Source organism: Coregonus clupeaformis, unplaced genomic scaffold (genome assembly GCF_020615455.1).
Source record: "Coregonus clupeaformis isolate EN_2021a unplaced genomic scaffold, ASM2061545v1 scaf0276, whole genome shotgun sequence".
NCBI classification, from domain to species: Eukaryota; Metazoa; Chordata; class Actinopteri; order Salmoniformes; family Salmonidae; genus Coregonus; species Coregonus clupeaformis.
In genome coordinates, this window is record NW_025533731.1 from 188,731 (window position 1) to 215,000 (window position 26,270).

At 42.1% G+C, this 26,270-nt stretch overlaps 1 protein-coding gene across 4 annotated transcripts in view; it reads right to left on the reverse strand.

Moving 5' to 3' along the window:
- tbk1 (TANK-binding kinase 1) overlaps positions 1-26,270 on the reverse strand; it is a 97,973-nt gene that overhangs the window by 16,362 nt on the left and 55,341 nt on the right. For all 4 annotated transcript variants that reach the window (XM_045214547.1, XM_045214549.1, XM_045214548.1 and 1 more), the window contains 7 exons: positions 26,161-26,270; positions 12,580-12,776; positions 8,153-8,211; positions 5,915-6,006; positions 5,671-5,772; positions 5,472-5,553; positions 4,602-4,720 (listed from right to left, as the gene is read on the reverse strand). The exon at positions 26,161-26,270 is cut by the window's right edge and continues 70 nt beyond it. In XM_045214547.1, the coding sequence (XP_045070482.1) occupies positions 4,602-4,720; positions 5,472-5,553; positions 5,671-5,772; positions 5,915-6,006; positions 8,153-8,211; positions 12,580-12,776; positions 26,161-26,270 (761 nt within the window). The remainder of the gene's footprint in view (positions 1-4,601; positions 4,721-5,471; positions 5,554-5,670; positions 5,773-5,914; positions 6,007-8,152; positions 8,212-12,579; positions 12,777-26,160) is intronic.

Genomic DNA, 26,270 nt, shown 5'->3' on the forward strand with positions numbered 1-26,270 from the left:
TAGAAATGCCATACGGGCTTTTTAAACTTGATCACTAATAATCAGAATCATTCGAGAGGGCTCTTCTCGACCATTGATAGCCTGATAAATCCTACCCCTGCAAACCTATGTGAACTTTCCTCCACATCTAAATGTGATGAGTTTGCGGCATATTTCAGAGATAAGGTAACCAACATTAGGCTGGGTATCAGTCAAGCAAGACCTGATGAGAAGTTTTGATGATATGTGCCCCTAGCCTACCACGCAAAGGCACTATGGATTTATTTTCCCTGGTTGACACAGACATGCTCAGTAAAATGATATCACAACTATAATAATAATATAATATGCCATTTAGCAGACGCTTTTATCCAAAGCGACTTACAGTCATGCGTGCATAAATTTTTGTGTATGGGTGGTCCCGGGGATCGAACCCACTACCTTGGCGTTACAAGCGCCGTGCTCTACCAGCTGAGCTACAGAGGACCACAACTGAAGCCTTCTACCTGCCTTCTACCTGCCTTCTCGATTCTCACCCCGCCACCTTCTTCAAAACCGTTTTTAATTGCATATCTGAAGAAGTGCAAGCTATTGTTAATCACTCCCTGTTTCACAGGCACTTTCTCCACTGCACTAAAACTATTGTTAATCACTCCCTGTTTCACAGGCACTTTCCCCACTGCACTAAAACTATTGTTAATCACTCCCTGTTTCACAGGCACTTTCCCCACTGCACTAAAACTATTGTTAATCACTCCCTGTTTCACAGGCACTTTCCCCACTGCACTAAAACTATTGTTAATCACTCCCTGTTTCACAGGCACTTTCCCCACTGCACTAAAACTATTGTTAATCACTCCCTGTTTCACAGGCACTTTCCCCACTGCACTAAAACTATTGTTAATCACTCCCTGTTTCTGCAGGCACTTTCCCCACTGCACTAAAACTATTGTTAATCACTCCCTGTTTCACAGGCACTTTCCCCACTGCACTAAAACTATTGTTAATCACTCCCTGTTTCACAGGCACTTTCCCCACTGCACTAAAACTATTGTTAATCACTCCCTGTTTCACAGGCACTTTCCCCACTGCACTAAAACTATTGTTAATCACTCCCTGTTTCACAGGCACTTTCCCCACTGCACTAAAACTATTGTTAATCACTCCCTGTTTCACAGGCACTTTCCCCCACTGCACTAAAACTATTGTTAATCACTCCCTGTTTCACAGGCACTTTCCCCACTGCACTAAAACTATTGTTAATCACTCCCTGTTTCACAGGCACTTTCCCCACTGCACTAAAACTATTGTTAATCACTCCCTGTTTCACAGGCACTTTCCCCACTGCACTAAAACTATTGTTAATCACTCCCTGTTTCACAGGCACTTTCCCCACTGCACTAAAACTATTGTTAATCACTCCCTGTTTCACAGGCACTTTCCCCCACTGCACTAAAACTATTGTTAATCACTCCCTGTTTCACAGGCACTTTCCCCACTGCACTAAAACTATTGTTAATCACTCCCTGTTTCACAGGCACTTTCCCCACTGCACTAAAACTATTGTTAATCACTCCCTGTTTCACAGGCACTTTCCCCACTGCACTAAAACTATTGTTAATCACTCCCTGTTTCACAGGCACTTTCCCCCACTGCACTAAAACTATTGTTAATCACTCCCTGTTTCACAGGCACTTTCCCCACTGCACTAAAACTATTGTTAATCACTCCCTGTTTCACAGGCACTTTCCCCCACTGCACTAAAACTATTGTTAATCACTCCCTGTTTCACAGGCACTTTCCCCACTGCACTAAAACTATTGTTAATCACTCCCTGTTTCACAGGCACTTTCCCCCACTGCACTAAAACTATTGTTAATCACTCCCTGTTTCACAGGCACTTTCCCCACTGCACTAAAACTATTGTTAATCACTCCCTGTTTCACAGGCACTTTCCCCCACTGCACTAAAACTATTGTTAATCACTCCCTGTTTCACAGGCACTTTCCCCACTGCACTAAAACTATTGTTAATCACTCCCTGTTTCACAGGCACTTTCCCCACTGCACTAAAACTATTGTTAATCACTCCCTGTTTCACAGGCACTTTCCCCACTGCACTAAAACTATTGTTAATCACTCCCTGTTTCACAGGCACTTTCCCCCACTGCACTAAAACTATTGTTAATCACTCCCTGTTTCACAGGCACTTTCCCCACTGCACTAAAACTATTGTTAATCACTCCCTGTTTCACAGGCACTTTCCCCCACTGCACTAAAACTATTGTTAATCACTCCCTGTTTCACAGGCACTTTCCCCACTGCACTAAAACTATTGTTAATCACTCCCTGTTTCACAGGCACTTTCCCCACTGCACTAAAACTATTGTTAATCACTCCCTGTTTCACAGGCACTTTCCCCACTGCACTAAAACTATTGTTAATCACTCCCTGTTTCACAGGCACTTTCCCCACTGCACTAAAACTATTGTTAATCACTCCCTGTTTCACAGGCACTTTCCCCCACTGCACTAAAACTATTGTTAATCACTCCCTGTTTCTACAGGCACTTTCCCCACTGCACTAAAACTATTGTTAATCACTCCCTGTTTCACAGGCACTTTCCCCACTGCACTAAAACTATTGTTAATCACTCCCTGTTTCACAGGCACTTTCCCCCACTGCACTAAAACTATTGTTAATCACTCCCTGTTTCACAGGCACTTTCCCCCACTGCACTAAAACTATTGTTAATCACTCCCTGTTTCACAGGCACTTTCCCCCACTGCACTAAAACTATTGTTAATCACTCCCTGTTTCACAGGCACTTTCCCCACTGCACTAAAACTATTGTTAATCACTCCCTGTTTCACAGGCACTTTCCCCCACTGCACTAAAACTATTGTTAATCACTCCCTGTTTCACAGGCACTTTCCCCACTGCACTAAAACTATTGTTAATCACTCCCTGTTTCACAGGCACTTTCCCCCACTGCACTAAAACTATTGTTAATCACTCCCTGTTTCACAGGCACTTTCCCCACTGCACTAAAACTATTGTTAATCACTCCCTGTTTCCAGGCACTTTCCCCACTGCACTAAAACTATTGTTAATCACTCCCTGTTTCACAGGCACTTTCCCCACTGCACTAAAACTATTGTTAATCACTCCCTGTTTCACAGGCACTTTCCCCCACTGCACTAAAACTATTGTTAATCACTCCCTGTTTCACAGGCACTTTCCCCCACTGCACTAAAACTATTGTTAATCACTCCCTGTTTCACAGGCACTTTCCCCCACTGCACTAAAACTATTGTTAATCACTCCCTGTTTCACAGGCACTTTCCCCACTGCACTAAAACTATTGTTAATCACTCCCTGTTTCACAGGCACTTTCCCCCACTGCACTAAAACTATTGTTAATCACTCCCTGTTTCACAGGCACTTTCCCCCACTGCACTAAAACTATTGTTAATCACTCCCTGTTTCACAGGCACTTTCCCCCACTGCACTAAAACTATTGTTAATCACTCCCTGTTTCACAGGCACTTTCCCCACTGCACTAAAACTATTGTTAATCACTCCCTGTTTCACAGGCACTTTCCCCCACTGCACTAAAACTATTGTTAATCACTCCCTGTTTCACAGGCACTTTCCCCACTGCACTAAAACTATTGTTAATCACTCCCTGTTTCACAGGCACTTTCCCCACTGCACTAAAACTATTGTTAATCACTCCCTGTTTCACAGGCACTTTCCCCCACTGCACTAAAACTATTGTTAATCACTCCCTGTTTCACAGGCACTTTCCCCCACTGCACTAAAACTATTGTTAATCACTCCCTGTTTCACAGGCACTTTCCCCCACTGCACTAAAACTATTGTTAATCACTCCCTGTTTCACAGGCACTTTCCCCACTGCACTAAAACTATTGTTAATCACTCCCTGTTTCACAGGCACTTTCCCCCACTGCACTAAAACTATTGTTAATCACTCCCTGTTTCACAGGCACTTTCCCCACTGCACTAAAACTATTGTTAATCACTCCCTGTTTCACAGGCACTTTCCCCACTGCACTAAAACTATTGTTAATCACTCCCTGTTTCACAGGCACTTTCCCCACTGCACTAAAACTATTGTTAATCACTCCCTGTTTCACAGGCACTTTCCCCACTGCACTAAAACTATTGTTAATCACTCCCTGTTTCACAGGCACTTTCCCCCACTGCACTAAAACTATTGTTAATCACTCCCTGTTTCACAGGCACTTTCCCCACTGCACCAAAACTATTGTTAATCACTCCCTGTTTCACAGGCACTTTCCCCACTGCACTAAAACTATTGTTAATCACTCCCTGTTTCACAGGCACTTTCCCCACTGCACTAAAAACTGCTATGCATTCCAGCCCTAATGTTGGCAACTAACAAACTTATGTTGTCATCCAGAGTCACGTAGATTTATTTTCCAAGCTATAGCACACAACAAAGTTTCACACGGAAGGTTTTTAAAAAGGACCAAAGAGTTCGGTAGCATTTGTGTTTTTCATTTTTGCAATGGAAAAAAATATTGCGATACTTGTATCGTCACAGCCCTAACACACACAAACACGCACATGACTTACTTCCTGTCTTCAGGGTGTGTCCCAGCTTGAGTCCAGCTGTCCGTCAGAACACCACCTGACAGGAACTTACTCTTGATGTCCTGAACCGTCTGATCCATGGGGACTAAGGAGTTGGAGATCTACACAGAGAGACGACCAATCAACAGCAGCTCCAGAGATTTGAGACTGACTGAGAAGATAGTAGCCAGGGGTGGGGCCATATTGAATAGGGGCGGGGCCAGAGGAAACAGAGACTGACTGAGAAGATAGTATCCAGGGGCGGGGCCATATTGAATAGGGGCGGGGCCAGAGGAAACTGAGACTGACTGAGAAGATAGTATCCAGGGGCTGGGCCATATTGAATAGGGGCGGGGCCAGAGGAAACAGAGACTGACTGAGAAGATAGTAGCTAGGGGCGGGGCCAGAGGGAACAGAGACTGACTGACAGAAGATAGTAGCCAGGGGCGGGGCCAGAGGGAACAGAGACTGACTGAGAAGATAGTAGCCAGGGGCGGGGCCATATTGAATAGGGGCGGGGCCAGAGGAAACAGAGACTGACTGACAGAAGATAGTAGCCAGGGGCGGGGCCAGAGGGAACAGAGACTGACTGAGAAGATAGTAGCCAGGGGCGGGGCCAGAGGGAACAGAGACTGACTGACAGAAGATAGTAGTCGGGGGCGGGGCCAGAGGGAACAGAGACTGACTGAGAAGATAGTTGCCGGGGGCGGGGCCAGAGGAAACAGAGACTTACTGAGAAGATAGTAGCTAGGGGCGGGGCCAGAGGGAACAGAGACTGACTGACAGAAGATAGTAGCCAGGGGTGGGGCCATATGGAACAGGGGCGGGGCCAGAGGGAACAGGGGCGGGGCCAGAGGGAACAGAGGAACTTACTAGGACTATTTTCTTCCTCATGTCTGAGATCTCGTCGTACTCTGATGATGACAACATATTGGCCTGCATTAACACCTCGTACCTGGGAGAGGAGACAACACCACCACGTTGAGTCACACCTACTGCTTATTCTACCCTCTGAGGAGCTGGAGGGGAATGGGTCAAATCAAAATCAAAGTGGATCAAAGCGTGTACTCACAGCTGCTCTGTCCTCTCCAGGATCTGAGCGCAGTAGTGGCAGAGGTGGATGACCTCTGACTTCTTGTGTACCATCTCACTGTAGTCTTCCTTCATTAACTCACTGAGACAGACGCACTGTTCAATTCATTTGATAGCAGATCAAACGAGACACTAACATATACAGACGGATTTACACTCATTTATGCAGAACACCAGTTGAATGTGCTGGTTGTCTGGTGCATTGTATGGTCATCAGGACTTACATTAACCCCCTGACTCCCTTCCGGACCAGCTCCTGACAAACCAACAGGGAGTCTGAGGTCTTCCACAGGTGGCCCACGTCTCCTGCAAACGTCTGGACAACGGAGGAAGACATATTAGGATATTAGTTAGGGGCACCACACACACACACACATATATAGAATCATATATAGAATCTTGTTGTAACCAAAAAAGTGTTAAACAAAACAAAATAAATATATTTTATATTTCAGATTCTTCAAATAGCCACCCTTTGCCTTGATGACAGCTTTGCACACTCTTGGCATTCTCTCAACCAGCTTCATGAGGTAGTCACCTGGAATGCGTTTCAATGTCTTCCATTCCTGTGGCGGTCCTCATGAGAGTCAGTTTCATCATAGCGCTTGATGGTTTTTGCGACTGCACTTGAAGAAACTTTCAAAGTTCTTTAAATGTTCCGTATTGACTGACCTTCATGTCTTAAAGTAATGATGGACTGTCGTTTCTCTTTGCTTTTTGCGCTGTTCTTGCCATAATATGGACATGGTCTTTTACCAAATAGGGCTATCTTCTGTATACCCCCCCATACCTTGTCACAACACAACTGATTGGCTCAAACGCATTAAGGAAAGAAATTCCACAAATTCACTTTTAAGAAGGAACACCTGTTAATTTAAATGCATTCCAGGTGACTACCTCATGAAGCTGGTTGAGAGAATGCCAAGAGTGTGCAAAGCTGTCGTCAAGGCAAAGGGTGGCTATTTGAAGAACCTCAAATATAAAATATATTTTGATTTGTTTAACACTTTTTTGGTTACTACATGATTCCATACAGTGGCTTGCAAAAGTATTCACCCCCCTTGGCATTTTTCATAACATATAACATAACATATACCTTTATACCTTGGCATAGCTGGCATAACATAACATATAGTTACCTTGGCATAGCTGGCATAACATATAGTTACCTTGGCATAGCTGGCATAACATAACATATAGTTACCTTGGCATAGCTGGCATAACATAACATATAGTTACCTTGGCATAGCTGGCATAACATAACATATAGTTACCTTGGCATAGCTGGCATAACATAACATATAGTTACCTTGGCATAGCTGGCATAACATAACATATAGTTACCTTGGCATAGCTGGCATAACATAACATATAGTTACCTTGGCATAGCTGGCATAACATAACATATAGTTACCTTGGCATAGCTGGCATAACATAACATATAGTTACCTTGGCATAGCTGGCATAACATAACATATAGTTACCTTGGCATAGCTGGCATAACATAACATATAGTTACCTTGGCATAGCTGGCATAACATAACATATAGTTACCTTGGCATAGCTGGCATAACATAACATATAGTTACCTTGGCATAGCTGGCATAGCATAACATATAGTTACCTTGGCATAGCTGGCATAACATAACATATAGTTACCTTGGCATAGCTGGCATAACATAACATATAGTTACCTTGGCATAGCTGGCATAACATAACATATAGTTACCTTGGCATAGCTGGCATAACATAACATATAGTTACCTTGGCATAGCTGGCATAACATAACATATAGTTACCTTGGCATAGCTGGCATAACATAACATATAGTTACCTTGGCATAGCTGGCATAACATAACATATAGTTACCTTGGCATAGCTGGCATAACATAACATATAGTTACCTTGGCATAGCTGGCATAACATAACATATAGTTACCTTGGCATAGCTGGCATAACATAACATATAGTTACCTTGGCATAGCTGGCATAACATAACATATAGTTACCTTGGCATAGCTGGCATAACATAACATATAGTTACCTTGGCATAGCTGGCATAGCATAACATATAGTTACCTTGGCATAGCTGGCATAACATAACATATAGTTACCTTGGCATAGCTGGCATAGCATAACATATAGTTACCTTGGCATAGCTGGCATAACATAACATATAGTTACCTTGGCATAGCTGGCATAACATAACATATAGTTACCTTGGCATAGCTGGCATAGCATAACATATAGTTACCTTGGCATAGCTGGCATAACATAACATATAGTTACCTTGGCATAGCTGGCATAACATAACATATAGTTACCTTGGCATAGCTGGCATAACATAACATATAGTTACCTTGGCATAGCTGGCATAACATAACATATAGTTACCTTGGCATAGCTGGCATAACATAACATAGTTACCTTGGCATAGCTGGCATAACATAACATATAGTTACCTTGGCATAGCTGGCATCCAGGTCAAGGTCATAGCGAGGCTGGACTTTAGGAGGAGTCGCTATGGAGATCGAGAGAGAGACTGAGATTAACCACACAGACAGATAGAGACTGAGATTAACAACAGACAGACTGAGGTTAACAACAGACAGGCTGAGGTTAACAACAGACAGGCTGAGGTTAACAACAGACAGACTGAGGTTAGCAACAGACAGACAGAGACTGAGGTTAACAACAGACAGACTGAGGTTAACAACAGACAGACTGAGGTTAGCAACAGACAGACTGAGGTTAACAACAGACAGACTGAGGTTAACAACAGACAGACTGAGGTTAACAACAGACAGACTGAGGTTAACAACAGACAGACGGAGGTTAACAACAGACAGGCTGAGGTTAACAACAGACAGACTGAGGTTAACAACAGACAGACTGAGGTTAACAACAGACAGACTGAGGTTAACAACAGACAGACTGAGGTTAACAACAGACAGACTGAGGTTAACAACAGACAGACTGAGGTTAACAACAGACAGACTGAGGTTAACAACAGACAGACTGAGGTTAACAACAGACAGACTGAGGTTAACAACAGACAGACTGAGGTTAACAACAGACAGACTGAGGTTAACAACAGACAGACTGAGGTTAACAACAGACAGACTGAGGTTAACAACAGACAGACTGAGGTTAACAACAGACAGACTGAGGTTAGCAACAGACAGACTGAGGTTAACAACAGACAGACTGAGGTTAGCAACAGACAGACTGAGGTTAACAACAGACAGACTGAGGTTAACAACAGACAGACAGAGACTGAGGTTAACAACAGACAGACTGAGGTTAACAACAGACAGACTGAGGTTAACAACAGACAGACTGAGGTTAGCAACAGACAGACTGAGGTTAGCAACAGACAGACTGAGGTTAACAACAGACAGACTGAGGTTAACAACAGACAGACAGAGACTGAGGTTAACAACAGACAGACTGAGGTTAGCAACAGACAGACTGAGGTTAGCAACAGACAGACTGAGGTTAGCAACAGACAGACTGAGGTTAACAACAGACAGACTGAGGTTAACAACAGACAGACTGAGGTTAACAACAGACAGATATAGACTGAGGTTAACAACAGACAGACTGAGGTTAGCAACAGACAGATAGACGGAGGTTAACAACAGACAGACTGAGGTTAGCAACAGACAGACTGAGGTTAGCAACAGACGGACTGAGGTTAGCAACAGACAGACTGAGGTTAGCAACAGACAGACTGAGGTTAGCAACAGACAGACTGAGGTTAGCAACAGACAGACTGAGGTTAGCAACAGACAGACTGAGGTTAGCAACAGACAGACTGAGGTTAGCAACAGACAGACTGAGGTTAACAACAGACAGACTGGTGTTAACAACAGACAGATAGACGGAGGTTAACAACAGACAGACTGAGGTTAGCAACAGACAGATAGACGGAGGTTAACACTTCCAGAGCAGAAGCAAAGAAACTATCCAATGGTCCTCTTGGAGACAGGCCCTTTATATCCTAATCAGATGGTACCAAATGTTCTGTAAACACCATCCTCTTGGAGACAGGCCCTTTATATCCTAATCAGATGGTACCAAATGTTCTGTAAACACCATCCTCTTGGAGACAGGCCCTTTATATCCTAATCAGATGGTACCAAATGTTCTGTAAACACCATCCTCTTGGAGACAGGCCCTTTATATCCTAATCAGATGGTATCAAATGTTCTGTAAACACCAGCCTCTTGGAGACAGGCCCTTTATATCCTAATCAGATGGTACCAAATGTTCTGTAAACACCATCCTCTTAGAGACAGGCCCTTTATATCCTAATCAGATGGTACCAAATGTTCTGTAAACACCATCCTCTTGGAGACAGGCCCTTTATATCCTAATCAGATGGTACCAAATGTTCTGTAAACACCATCCTCTTGGAGACAGGCCCTTTATATCCTAATCAGATGGTACCAAATGTTCTGTAAACACCAACCTCTTGGAGACAGGCCCTTTATATCCTAATCAGATGGTACCAAATGTTCTGTAAACACCAACCTCTTGGAGACAGGCCCTTTATATCCTAATCAGATGGTACCAAATGTTCTGTAAACACCATCCTCTTGGAGACAGGCCCTTTATATCCTAATCAGATGGTACCAAATGTTCTGTAAACACCATCCTCTTGGAGACAGGCCCTTTATATCCTAATCAGATGGTACCAAATGTTCTGTAAACACCATCCTCTTGGAGACCGGCCCTTTATATCCTAATCAGAGGGTACCAAATGTTCTGTAAACACCAACCTCTTGGAGACCGGCCCTTTATATCCTAATCAGATGGTACCAAATGTTCTGTAAACACCATCCTCTTGGAGACAGGCCCTTTATATCCTAATCAGATGGTACCAAATGTTCTGTAAACACCAACCTCTTGGAGACAGGCCCTTTATATCCTAATCAGATGGTACCAAATGTTCTGTAAACACCATCCTCTTGGAGACAGGCCCTTTAAATCCTAATCAGATGGTACCAAATGTTCTGTAAACACCATCCTCTTGGAGACAGGCCCTTTATATCCTAATCAGATGGTACCAAATGTTCTGTAAACACCATCCTCTTGGAGACAGGCCCTTTAAATCCTAATCAGATGGTACCAAATGTTCTGTAAACACCATCCTCTTGGAGACAGGCCCTTTATATCCTAATCAGATGGTACCAAATGTTCTGTAAACCCCATCCTCTTGGAGACCGGCCCTTTATATCCTAATCAGAGGGTACCAAATGTTCTGTAAACACCAACCTCTTGGAGACAGGCCCTTTATATCCTAATCAGATGGTACCAAATGTTCTGTAAACACCATCCTCTTGGAGACAGGCCCTTTATATCCTAATCAGATGGTACCAAATGTTCTGTAAACACCAACCTCTTGGAGACAGGCCCTTTATATCCTAATCAGATGGTACCAAATGTTCTGTAAACACCAACCTCTTGGAGACAGGCCCTTTAAATCCTAATCAGATGGTACCAAATGTTCTGTAAACACCATCCTCTTGGAGACAGGCCCTTTATATCCTAATCAGATGGTACCAAATGTTCTGTAAACACCATCCTCTTGGAGACAGGCCCTTTATATCCTAATCAGATGGTACCAAATGTTCTGTAAACACCATCCTCTTGGAGACAGGCCCTTTATATCCTAATCAGATGGTACCAAATGTTCTGTAAACACCATCCTCTTGGAGACAGGCCCTTTATATCCTAATCAGATGGTACCAAATGTTCTGTAAACACCATCCTCTTGGAGACAGGCCCTTTATATCCTAGTCAGATGGTACCAAATGTTCTGTAAACACCAGCCTCTTGGAGACAGGCCCTTTATATCCTAATCAGATGGTACCAAATGTTCTGTAAACACCATCCTCTTGGAGACAGGCCCTTTATATCCTAATCAGATGGTACCAAATGTTCTGTAAACACCAGCCTCTTGGAGACAGGCCCTTTATATCCTAATCAGATACCTTTAAAAAAGGTAGGGGCGTGGATCAGAAAGCCAGTCAGTATCTGGTGTGACCACCATTTGTCTCATGCAGCGCAACACATCTCCTTCCCATAGAGTTGATCAGGCTGTTGATTGTGGCCTGTGGAATGTTGTCCCTCTCCTCTTCAATGGCTGTGCGAAGTTGCTGGATATTGGCAGGAACTGGAACATGCTGTCGTAGACGTTGATCCAGAGCATCCCAAACATGCTCAATGGGTGGCATGTCTGGTGAGTACGCAGACCATGGAAGAACTGGGACATTTTCAGCTTCCATGAATTGTGTCCAGATCCTTGCGACATGGAGCCGTGCGTTATCATGCTGAAACATGAGGTGTTGGTGGTGGATGTAGTCACGGTATCTCTATGCATTCAAATTTCCATCAATAAATTGCAACTGTGTTCGTTGTCCGTAGCTTATGCCTGCCCATACCATAACCCCATACCATAACCCCACCGCCACCATGGGCCACTCTGTTCACAACGTTGACATCAGCCAGCCGCTCGCCCACACAACGCCATACACACTGTCTGCCATCTGCCCGGTACAGTTCAAACCAGGATTCATCCATGAAGAGTACACTTCTACAGCGTGCCAGTGGCCATCGAAGGTGAGCATTTGCCCACAGAAGTCGGGTACGACACCGAACTGTAGTCAGGTCAATTATCTTGGCAAAGGAGAAATGCTCGCCAACAGGGACGTACTGTAAACACATTTGTGCCCAAAATGTGAGACAAATAAGCTTTTTGTGCTTACGGAAGATTTCTGGGATCTTTAATTTCAGCTCATGGACCATGGAACCAATCCTTTACATGTTGTTTCTATTTCAGTGTAAATACCATTTCCAGATGGATGTTAATAATAAGACTTACGGTCTTCGAAGATGAGCCCTACTGTAGCCACGGACTCTCTGCTGAGCAGCATGATGGGATTGTCTCTGGAGGTCCGGGGGAAGGTCTGGGCCTGGCGGTTGGGCTCAAGCTGCAGGCGACGCCCCTCGTACAGGAGCTCCTGGTTGTGGACCGGGATACTGCACCGACGAGACAACAGCTCCTGGAAAAGAGTCGCCCTGGGGAGAGAGGTCAGAGGTTAAGGGTCAGCCTCTATCTCCCTGGGGAGAGAGGTCAGAGGTTAAGGGTCAGCCTCTATCTCCCTGGGGAGAGAGGTCAGAGGTTAAGGGTCAGCCTCTATCTCCCGGAGACGCATCGCCCTGGGGAGAGAGGTCAGAGGTTAAGGGTCAGCCTCTATCTCCCTGGGGAGAGAGGTCAGAGGTTAAGGGTCAGAGGAGGATCTGCAGTTTACAGAGAAATTGAATCACTCTGTGTGTATGGTGGGCTGCTTTATACTGGTTTTACACATTAATACGCATGTGTGAATTTGAAATGTGTTTTTTTTTTTTTGCATATCCCAACTCCCTCTGAGCCACCCTCGGATAGGGGGTTTACGGCCAGAGTCCTGGAGCAATTAGGGTTAAGTGCCTTGCTCAAGGGCACGTCGGCAGATTTTTCACCTTGTTGGTTCGGGGATTAGAACTAGTGACCTTTAGGTTACTGGCCCAACACTCGAACCGCTAGGCTACATGCAGCTCGTCTGGGGTTATCAAGAGGTTTTGTTTTGAATTACTACACTGAACAAAAATGTAAACATGCAACAATTTCAAAGATTTTACTGAGTTACAGTTCATAGAAGGAAATCAGTCAATTGAAATAAATAAATTAGGCCCTGACTGGGCAGGGGCGCGGCCATGGGTGGGCATAGGCCCAGCCACTGGGGAGCCAGGCCCAGCCACTCAGAATTAATTTTTCCCCACAAAAGGGCTTTATTACAGACAGAAATACTCCTCAGAAATCCCCCTCCCCCGACGATCCCACAGGTGAAGAAGCCGGATGTGGAGGTCCTGGGCTGGTGTGGTTACACGTGGTCTGCGGTTGTGAGGCCGGTTGGACGTACTGCCAAATTCTCTAAAACGACGTTGGAGGCGGCTAATGGTAGAGAAATTAACATTAAATTCTCTGGCAACAGCTCTGGTGGACATTCCTGCAATCGGCATTCCAGTTGCACGCTCCCTCAGCTTCTTGATATGCCACACCTGTCAGGTGGATGGATTATCTTGGCAAAGGACAAATGATCACTAACAGGGATGTAAACAAATTTGTGCACAACATTTGAGAGAAATAAGCTTTTTGTGCGTATGGAAAATGTCCGGGATCTTTAATTTCAGGTCATGAAACACATGTTGCCTTTTCTATTCTAGTTCAGTATATTATTGTGATAATTATTACTAGAGCAACAGTGTTGTGTTCTTCACATGAAGAACAGACAGACAAAGACACAGTAAAAAGTAGAGGTGTGCCGATCTCCTCATACCCGTGCTCCTAATCCGTTTTATCACACTTGATACTCAATCGGATTTACTCGTGATCGGAAAAACCCGGAAGTGCGCGCTTTAAATACCGATAAAGCCCTATACCTCAAGTGCACATTACTGCTCTATCACTCAGAGTGCATCTCAGAGCACATCGTTATGTTCCTTCAATAACATTACTGCTCTACCACTCAGAGTGCATCTCAGAGCACATCGTTATGTTCCTTCAATAACATTACTGCTCTACCACTCAGAGTGCATCTCAGAGCACATCGTTATGTTCCTTCAATAACATTACTGCTCTACCACTCAGAGTGCATCTCAGAGCACATCGTTATGTTCCTTCAATAACATTACTGCTCTACCACTCAGAGTGCATCTCAGAGCACATCGTTATGTTCCTTCAATAACATTACTGCTCTACCACTCAGAGTGCATCTCAGAGCACATCGTTATGTTCCTTCAATAACATTACTGCTCTACCACTCAGAGTGCATCTCAGAGCACATCGTTATGTTCCTTCAATAACATTACTGCTCTACCACTCAGAGTGCATCTCAGAGCACATCGTTATGTTCCTTCAATAACATTACTGCTCTACCACTCAGAGTGCATCTCAGAGCACATCGTTATGTTCCTTCAATAACATTACTGCTCTATCACTCAGAGTGCATCTCAGAGCACATCGTTATGTTCCTTCAATAACATTACTGCTCTATCACTCAGAGTGCATCTCAGAGCACATCGTTATGTTCCTTCAATAACATTACTGCTCTACCACTCAGAGTGCATCTCAGAGCACATCGTTGTTCCTTCAATAACATTACTGCTCTATCACTCAGAGTGCATCTCAGAGCACATCGTTATGTTCCTTCAATAACATTACTGCTCTATCACTCAGAGTGCATCTCAGAGCACATCGTTATGTTCCTTCAATAACATTACTGCTCTACCACTCAGAGTGCATCTCAGAGCACATCGTTATGTTCCTTCAATAACATTACTGCTCTACCACTCAGAGTGCATCTCAGAGCACATCGTTATGTTCCTTCAATAACATTACTGCTCTACCACTCAGAGTGCATCTCAGAGCACATCGTTATGTTCCTTCAATAACATTACTGCTCTACCACTCAGAGTGCATCTCAGAGCACATCGTTATGTTCCTTCAATAACATTACTGCTCTACCACTCAGAGTGCATCTCAGAGCACATCGTTATGTTCCTTCAATAACATTACTGCTCTACCACTCAGAGTGCATCTCAGAGCACATCGTTATGTTCCTTCAATAACATTACTGCTCTATCACTCAGAGTGCATCTCAGAGCACATCGTTATGTTCCTTCAATAACATTACTGCTCTACCACTCAGAGTGCATCTCAGAGCACATCGTTATGTTCCTTCAATAACATTACTGCTCTATCACTCAGAGTGCATCTCAGAGCACATCGTTATGTTCCTTCAATAACATTACTGCTCTACCTCTCAGAGTGCATCTCAGAGCACATCGTTATGTTCCTTCAATAACATTACTGCTCTATCACTCAGAGTGCATCTCAGAGCACATCGTTATGTTCCTTCAATAACATTACTGCTCTACCACTCAGAGTGCATCTCAGAGCACATCGTTATGTTCCTTCAATAACATTACTGCTCTACCACTCAGAGTGCATCTCAGAGCACATCGTTATGTTCCTTCAATAACATTACTGCTCTATCACTCAGAGTGCATCTCAGAGCACATCGTTATGTTCCTTCAATAACATTACTGCTCTACCACTCAGAGTGCATCTCAGAGCACATCGTTATGTTCCTTCAATAACATTACTGCTCTATCACTCAGAGTGCATCTCAGAGCACATCGTTATGTTCCTTCAATAACATTACTGCTCTACCACTCAGAGTGCATCTCAGAGCACATCGTTATGTTCCTTCAATAACATTACTGCTCTATCACTCAGAGTGCATCTCAGAGCACATCGTTATGTTCCTTCAATAACATTACTGCTCTACCACTCAGAGTGCATCTCAGAGCACATCGTTATGTTCCTTCAATAACATTACTGCTCTATCACTCAGAGTGCATCTCAGAGCACATCGTTATGTTCCTTCAATAACATTACTGCTCTACCACTCAGAGTGCATCTCAGAGCACATCGTTATGTTCCTTCAATAACATTACTGCTCTATCACTCAGAGTGCATCTCAGAGCACATCGTTATGTTCCTTCAATAACATTACTGCTCTACCACTCAGAGTGCATCTCAGAGCACATCGTTATGTTCCTTCAATAACATTACTGCTCTATCACTCAGAGTGCATCTCAGAGCACATCGTTATGTTCCTTCAATAACATTACTGCTCTATCACTCAGAGTGCATCTCAGAGCACATTGTTATGTTCCTTCAATAACATTACTGCTCTACCACTCAGAGTGCATCTCAGAGCACATCGTTATGTTCCTTCAATAACATTACTGCTCTATCACTCAGAGTGCATCTCAGAGCACATCGTTATGTTCCTTCAATAACATTACTGCTCTATCACTCAGAGTGCATCTCAGAGCACATCGTTATGTTCCTTCAATAACATTACTGCTCTACCACTCAGAGTGCATCTCAGAGCACATCGTTATGTTCCTTCAATAACATTACTGCTCTACCACTCAGAGTGCATCTCAGAGCACATCGTTATGTTCCTTCAATAACATTACTGCTCTACCACTCAGAGTGCATCTCAGAGCACATCTCAGAGCACATCGTTATGTTCCTTCAATAACATTACTGCTCTACCACTCAGAGTGCATCTCAGAGCACATCGTTATGTTCCTTCAATAACATTACTGCTCTACCACTCAGAGTGCATCTCAGAGCACATCGTTATGTTCCTTCAATAACATTACTGCTCTATCACTCAGAGTGCATCTCAGAGCACATCGTTATGTTCCTTCAATAACATTACTGCTGTATCACTCAGAGTGCATCTCAGAGCACATCGTTATGTTCCTTCAATAACATTACTGCTCTACCACTCAGAGTGCATCTCAGAGCACATCGTTATGTTCCTTCAATAACATTACTGCTCTACCACTCAGAGTGCATCTCAGAGCACATCGTTATGTTCCTTCAATAACATTACTGCTCTATCACTCAGAGTGCATCTCAGAGCACATCGTTATGTTCCTTCAATAACATTACTGCTCTATCACTCAGAGTGCATCTCAGAGCACATCGTTATGTTCCTTCAATAACATTACTGCTCTACCACTCAGAGTGCATCTCAGAGCACATCGTTATGTTCCTTCAATAACATTACTGCTCTACCACTCAGAGTGCATCTCAGAGCACATCGTTATGTTCCTTCAATAACATTACTGCTCTACCACTCAGAGTGCATCTCAGAGCACATCGTTATGTTCCTTCAATAACATTACTGCTCTACCACTCAGAGTGCATCTCAGAGCACATCGTTATGTTCCTTCAATAACATTACTGCTCTATCACTCAGAGTGCATCTCAGAGCACATCGTTATGTTCCTTCAATAACATTACTGCTCTACCACTCAGAGTGCATCTCAGAGCACATCGTTATGTTCCTTCAATAACATTACTGCTCTACCACTCAGAGTGCATCTCAGAGCACATCGTTATGTTCCTTCAATAACATTACTGCTCTATCACTCAGAGTGCATCTCAGAGCACATCGTTATGTTCCTTCAATAACATTACTGCTCTACCACTCAGAGTGCATCTCAGAGCACATCGTTATGTTCCTTCAATAACATTACTGCTCTATCACTCAGAGTGCATCTCAGAGCACATCGTTATGTTCCTTCAATAACATTACTGCTCTATCACTCAGAGTGCATCTCAGAGCACATCGTTATGTTCCTTCAATAACATTACTGCTCTATCACTCAGAGTGCATCTCAGAGCACATCGTTATGTTCCTTCAATAACATTACTGCTCTACCACTCAGAGTGCATCTCAGAGCACATCGTTATGTTCCTTCAATAACATTACTGCTCTACCACTCAGAGTGCATCTCAGAGCACATCGTTATGTTCCTTCAATAACATTACTGCTCTATCACTCAGAGTGCATCTCAGAGCACATCGTTATGTTCCTTCAATAACATTACTGCTCTATCACTCAGAGTGCATCTCAGAGCACATCGTTATGTTCCTTCAATAACATTACTGCTCTACCACTCAGAGTGCATCTCAGAGCACATCGTTATGTTCCTTCAATAACATTACTGCTCTATCACTCAGAGTGCATCTCAGAGCACATCGTTATGTTCCTTCAATAACATTACTGCTCTACCACTCAGAGTGCATCTCAGAGCACATCGTTATGTTCCTTCAATAACATTACTGCTCTATCACTCAGAGTGCATCTCAGAGCACATCGTTATGTTCCTTCAATAACATTACTGCTCTATCACTCAGAGTGCATCTCAGAGCACATTGTTATGTTCCTTCAATAACATTACTGCTCTACCACTCAGAGTGCATCTCAGAGCACATCGTTATGTTCCTTCAATAACATTACTGCTCTATCACTCAGAGTGCATCTCAGAGCACATCGTTATGTTCCTTCAATAACATTACTGCTCTATCACTCAGAGTGCATCTCAGAGCACATCGTTATGTTCCTTCAATAACATTACTGCTCTACCACTCAGAGTGCATCTCAGAGCACATCGTTATGTTCCTTCAATAACATTACTGCTCTACCACTCAGAGTGCATCTCAGAGCACATCTCAGAGCACATCGTTATGTTCCTTCAATAACATTACTGCTCTACCACTCAGAGTGCATCTCAGAGCACATCGTTATGTTCCTTCAATAACATTACTGCTCTACCACTCAGAGTGCATCTCAGAGCACATCGTTATGTTCCTTCAATAACATTACTGCTCTATCACTCAGAGTGCATCTCAGAGCACATCGTTATGTTCCTTCAATAACATTACTGCTCTATCACTCAGAGTGCATCTCAGAGCACATCGTTATGTTCCTTCAATAACATTACTGCTCTACCACTCAGAGTGCATCTCAGAGCACATCGTTATGTTCCTTCAATAACATTACTGCTCTACCACTCAGAGTGCATCTCAGAGCACATCGTTATGTTCCTTCAATAACATTACTGCTCTATCACTCAGAGTGCATCTCAGAGCACATCGTTATGTTCCTTCAATAACATTACTGCTCTATCACTCAGAGTGCATCTCAGAGCACATCGTTATGTTCCTTCAATAACATTACTGCTCTACCACTCAGAGTGCATCTCAGAGCACATCGTTATGTTCCTTCAATAACATTACTGCTCTACCACTCAGAGTGCATCTCAGAGCACATCGTTATGTTCCTTCAATAACATTACTGCTCTACCACTCAGAGTGCATCTCAGAGCACATCGTTATGTTCCTTCAATAACATTACTGCTCTATCACTCAGAGTGCATCTCAGAGCACATCGTTATGTTCCTTCAATAACATTACTGCTCTACCACTCAGAGTGCATCTCAGAGCACATCGTTATGTTCCTTCAATAACATTACTGCTCTACCACTCAGAGTGCATCTCAGAGCACATCGTTATGTTCCTTCAATAACATTACTGCTCTACCACTCAGAGTGCATCTCAGAGCACATCGTTATGTTCCTTCAATAACATTACTGCTCTACCACTCAGAGTGCATCTCAGAGCACATCGTTATGTTCCTTCAATAACATTACTGCTCTACCACTCAGAGTGCATCTCAGAGCACATCGTTATGTTCCTTCAATAACATTACTGCTCTACCACTCAGAGTGCATCTCAGAGCACATCGTTATGTTCCTTCAATAACATTACTGCTCTACCACTCAGAGTGCATCTCAGAGCACATCGTTATGTTCCTTCAATAACATTACTGCTCTACCACTCAGAGTGCATCTCAGAGCACATCGTTATGTTCCTTCAATAACATTACTGCTCTATCACTCAGAGTGCATCTCAGAGCACATCGTTATGTTCCTTCAATAACATTACTGCTCTACCACTCAGAGTGCATCTCAGAGCACATCGTTATGTTCCTTCAATAACATTACTGCTCTACCACTCAGAGTGCATCTCAGAGCACATCGTTGTTCCTTCAATAACATTACTGCTCTACCACTCAGAGTGCATCTCAGAGCACATCGTTATGTTCCTTCAATAACATTACTGCTCTATCACTCAGAGTGCATCTCAGAGCACATCGTTATGTTCCTTCAATAACATTACTGCTCTACCACTCAGAGTGCATCTCAGAGCACATCGTTGTTCCTTCAATAACATTACTGCTCTACCACTCAGAGTGCATCTCAGAGCACATCGTTATGTTCCTTCAATAACATTACTGCTCTACCACTCAGAGTGCATCTCAAGACAACTCAGGAGTGGCTTCGGGACAAGTCTCTGAATTACATTTTACATTTTAGTCATTTAGCAGACGCTCTTATCCAGAGCGACTTACAGGAGCAATTAGGTTTAAGTGCCTTGCTTAAGGGAACATCAACAGATTTTTCACCTAGTCGGCTCGGGGATTAGAACCAGCGACCTTTCGGTTACTGGCACAATGCTCTTACCCACTAAGCTACCTGCCGCCCGATGTCCTTGAGTGGCCCAGCCAGAGCCCGCTATCGTCCAGAAGGCGAGGTCAGTACAGGTGCATCAAAGCTGGGACCGAGGGAATGAAAAACAGCTTCTATCTCAAGGCCATCAGACTGTTAAATAGCCATCACTAGCACATTAGAGGCTGCTGCTGCCTATTGAAATCACTGGCCACTTTAAGAAATGGAACACTAGTCACTTTAATAATGTTTACATATCTTGCACTACTCATCTCAAATGTATATACTGCATTCTATTCTATAATATTCTACTGTATCTTAGTCCATGCCGCTCTGTCATTGCTTGTCCATATATGTATATATTCTTAAATTCCATTCCTTACTAGTTTTGTGTGTATTGGGTATATGTTGTGAAATTGTTAGATATTACTGCACTGTCGGAGCTAGAAGCACAAGCATTTCGCTACACCCGCAATAACATCTGCTAAACACGTGTATGTGACAAATAAAATTTGATTTGATCTGACTTGAACCCGATCTAACATCTCTGGAGAGACCTGAAAATAGCTGTGCAGCGACGCTCCACATCCAACCTGACAGAGCTTGAGAGGATCTGTAGAGAAGAATGGGAGAAACTCCCCAAATACAGGTGTGCCAAGCTTGTAGCGTCATACCCAAGAAGACTCAAGGCTGTAATCGCTGCCAAAGGTGCTTCAACAAAGTACTGAGAAAAGGGCCTGAATACTTATGTAAATGTCATATTTCTGTTTTATATTTATTTTTATTTTGCCAAAATCTCTAAAAAACTGTTTTCGCTTTGTCATTATGGGGTATTGTGTGTAGATTGATGAGGGGGAAAAATAATGTAATCAATTTTAGAATAAAGCTGTAACGTAACAAAATGTGGAAAAAGTCAAAGGGGTCTGAATACTTTCCGAATGCACTGTAGTGGACACTCACGTATTATACTGGTGGATGTATATGTAGTACAGACTCACGTATTATACTGGTGGATGTATATGTAGTATAGACTCACGTATTGTACTGGTGGATGTATATGTAGTATAGACTCACGTATTATACTGGTGGATGTATATGTAGTACAGACTCACGTATTATACTGGTGGATGTATATGTAGTACAGACTCACGTATTATACTGGTGGATGTATATGTAGTATAGACTCACGTATTATACTGGTGGATGTATATGTAGTATAGACTCACGTATTATACTGGTGGATGTATATGTAGTATAGACTCACGTATTGTACTGGTGGATGTATATGTAGTATAGACTCACGTATTATACTGGTGGATGTATATGTAGTACAGACTCACGTATTATACTGGTGGATGTATATGTAGTATAGACTCACGTATTATACTGGTGGATGTATATGTAGTACAGACTCACGTATTATACTGGTGGATGTATATGTAGTGGAGACTCACGTATTATACTGGTGGATGTATATGTAGTATAGACTCACGTATTATACTGGTGGATGTATATGTAGTATAGACTCACGTATTGTACTGGTGGATGTATATGTAGTATAGACTCACGTATTGTACTGGTGGATGTATATGTAGTACAGACTCACGTATTATACTGGTGGATGTATATGTAGTACAGACTCACGTATTATAGTGGTGGATGTATATGTAGTACAGACTCACGTATTATACTGGTGGATGTATATGTAGTATAGACTCACGTATTGTACTGGTGGATGTATATGTAGTACAGACTCACGTATTATATTGGTGGATGTATATGTAGTATAGACTCACATATTATACTGGTGGATGTATATGTAGTACAGACTCACGTATTATACTGGTGGATGTATATGTAGTATAGACTCACGTATTATACTGGTGGATGTATATGTAGTACAGACTCACGTATTGTACTGGTGGATGTATATGTAGTATAGACTCACGTATTATACTGGTGGATGTATATGTAGTGGAGACTCACGTATTATACTGGTGGATGTATATGTAGTACAGACTCACGTATTATACTGGTGGATGTATATGTAGTACAGACTCACGTATTGTACTGGTGGATGTATATGTAGTATAGACTCACGTATTATACTGGTGGATGTATATGTAGTGGAGACTCACGTATTATACTGGTGGATGTATATGTAGTACAGACTCACGTATTATACTGGTGGATGTATATGTAGTACAGACTCACGTATTGTACTGGTGGATGTATATGTAGTACAGACTCACGTATTGTACTGGTGGATGTATATGTAGTACAGACTCACGTATTATACTGGTGGATGTATATGTAGTACAGACTCACGTATTATACTGGTGGATATATATTTAGTACAGACTCACGTATTATACTGGTGGATGTATATGTAGTACAGACTCACGTATTATACTGGTGGATGTATATGTAGTACAGACTCACGTATTATACTGGTGGATGTATATGTAGTATAGACTCACGTATTATACTGGTGGATGTATATGTAGTACAGACTCACGTATTATACTGGTGGATGTATATGTAGTACAGACTCACGTATTGTACTGGTGGATGTATATGTAGTACAGACTCACGTATTATACTGGTGGATGTATATGTAGTACAGACTCACGTATTATACTGGTGGATGTATATGTAGTACAGACTCACGTATTGTACTGGTGGATGTATATGTAGTATAGACTCACGTATTATACTGGTGGATGTATATGTAGTGGAGACTCACGTATTATACTGGTGGATGTATATGTAGTACAGACTCACGTATTATACTGGTGGATGTATATGTAGTACAGACTCACGTATTATACTGGTGGATGTATATGTAGTACAGACTCACGTATTATACTGGTGGATGTATATGTAGTACAGACTCACGTATTATACTGGTGGATGTATATGTAGTATAGACTCACGTATTATACTGGTGGATGTATATGTAGTACAGACTCACGTATTATACTGGTGGATGTATATGTAGTACAGACTCACGTATTATACTGGTGGATGTATATGTAGTATAGACTCACGTATTATACTGGTGGATGTATATGTAGTATAGACTCACGTATTATACTGGTGGATGTATATGTAGTATAGACTCACGTATTGTACTGGTGGATGTATATGTAGTATAGACTCACGTATTATACTGGTGGATGTATATGTAGTACAGACTCACGTATTATACTGGTGGATGTATATGTAGTATAGACTCACGTATTATACTGGTGGATGTATATGTAGTACAGACTCACGTATTATACTGGTGGATGTATATGTAGTATAGACTCACGTATTATACTGGTGGATGTATATGTAGTACAGACTCACGTATTATACTGGTGGATGTATATGTAGTATAGACTCACATATTATACTGGTGGATGTATATGTAGTACAGACTCACGTATTATACTGGTGGATGTATATGTAGTACAGACTCACGTATTATACTGGTGGATGTATATGTAGTATAGACTCACGTATTATATTGGTGGATGTATATGTAGTACAGACTCACGTATTATATTGGTGGATGTATATGTAGTATAGACTCACGTATTATACTGGTGGATGTATATGTAGTATAGACTCACGTATTATATTGGTGGATGTATATGTAGTATAGACTCACGTATTATACTGGTGGATGTATATGTAGTATAGACTCACGTATTATATTGGTGGATGTATATGTAGTACAGACTCACGTATTATATTGGTGGATGTATATGTAGTATAGACTCACGTATTATACTGGTGGATGTATATGTAGTATAGACTCACGTATTGTACTGGTGGATGTATATGTAGTACAGACTCACGTATTATATTGGTGGATGTATATGTAGTATAGACTCACGTATTATACTGGTGGATGTATATGTAGTATAGACTCACGTATTATATTGGTGGATGTATATGTAGTACAGACTCACGTATTATACTGGTGGATGTATATGTAGTACAGACTCACGTATTATACTGGTGGATGTATATGTAGTATAGACTCACGTATTATACTGGTGGATGTATATGTAGTACAGACTCACGTATTATACTGGTGGATGTATATGTAGTACAGACTCACGTATTATACTGGTGGATGTATATGTAGTATAGACTCACGTATTATACTGGTGGATGTATATGTAGTACAGACTCACGTATTATACTGGTGGATGTATATGTAGTACAGACTCACGTATTATACTGGTGGATGTATATGTAGTACAGACTCACGTATTATACTGGTGGATGTATATGTAGTACAGACTCACGTATTATACTGGTGGATGTATATGTAGTACAGACTCACGTATTATACTGGTGGATGTATATGTAGTATAGACTCACGTATTATACTGGTGGATGTATATGTAGTATAGACTCACGTATTGTACTGGTGGATGTATATGTAGTACAGACTCACGTATTATACTGGTGGATGTATATGTAGTGGAGACTCACGTATTATACTGGTGGATGTATATGTAGTATAGACTCACGTATTATACTGGTGGATGTATATGTAGTATAGACTCACGTATTATACTGGTGGATGTATATGTAGTATAGACTCACGTATTATACTGGTGGATGTATATGTAGTATAGACTCACGTATTATACTGGTGGATGTATATGTAGTATAGACTCACGTATTATACTGGTGGATGTATATGTAGTATAGACTCACGTATTATACTGGTGGATGTATATGTAGTGGAGACTCACGTATTATACTGGTGGATGTATATGTAGTATAGACTCACGTATTATACTGGTGGATGTATATGTAGTACAGACTCACGTATTATACTGGTGGATGTATATGTAGTATAGACTCACGTATTATACTGGTGGATGTATATGTAGTAGAGACTCACGTATTATACTGGTGGATGTATATGTAGTGGAGACTCACGTATTATACTGGTGGATGTATATGTAGTATAGACTCACGTATTATACTGGTGGATGTATATGTAGTATAGACTCACGTATTATACTGGTGGATGTATATGTAGTATAGACTCACGTATTATACTGGTGGATGTATATGTAGTATAGACTCACGTATTATACTGGTGGATGTATATGTAGTACAGACTCACGTATTATACTGGTGGATGTATATGTAGTATAGACTCACGTATTATACTGGTGGATGTATATGTAGTATAGACTCACGTATTATACTGGTGGATGTATATGTAGTATAGACTCACGTATTATACTGGTGGATGTATATGTAGTGGAGACTCACGTATTATACTGGTGGATGTATATGTAGTACAGACTCACGTATTATACTGGTGGATGTATATGTAGTACAGACTCACGTATTATACTGGTGGATGTATATGTAGTATAGACTCACGTATTATACTGGTGGATGTATATGTAGTATAGACTCACGTATTATACTGGTGGATGTATATGTAGTGCAGACTCACGTATTATACTGGTGGATGTATATGTAGTGGAGAGTAGCCTGCTGCAGACTGAAGACCAACACCACGGTCCGATGCAGGATATCACTGGTCTCAGCAAAGAACTGGTCAAA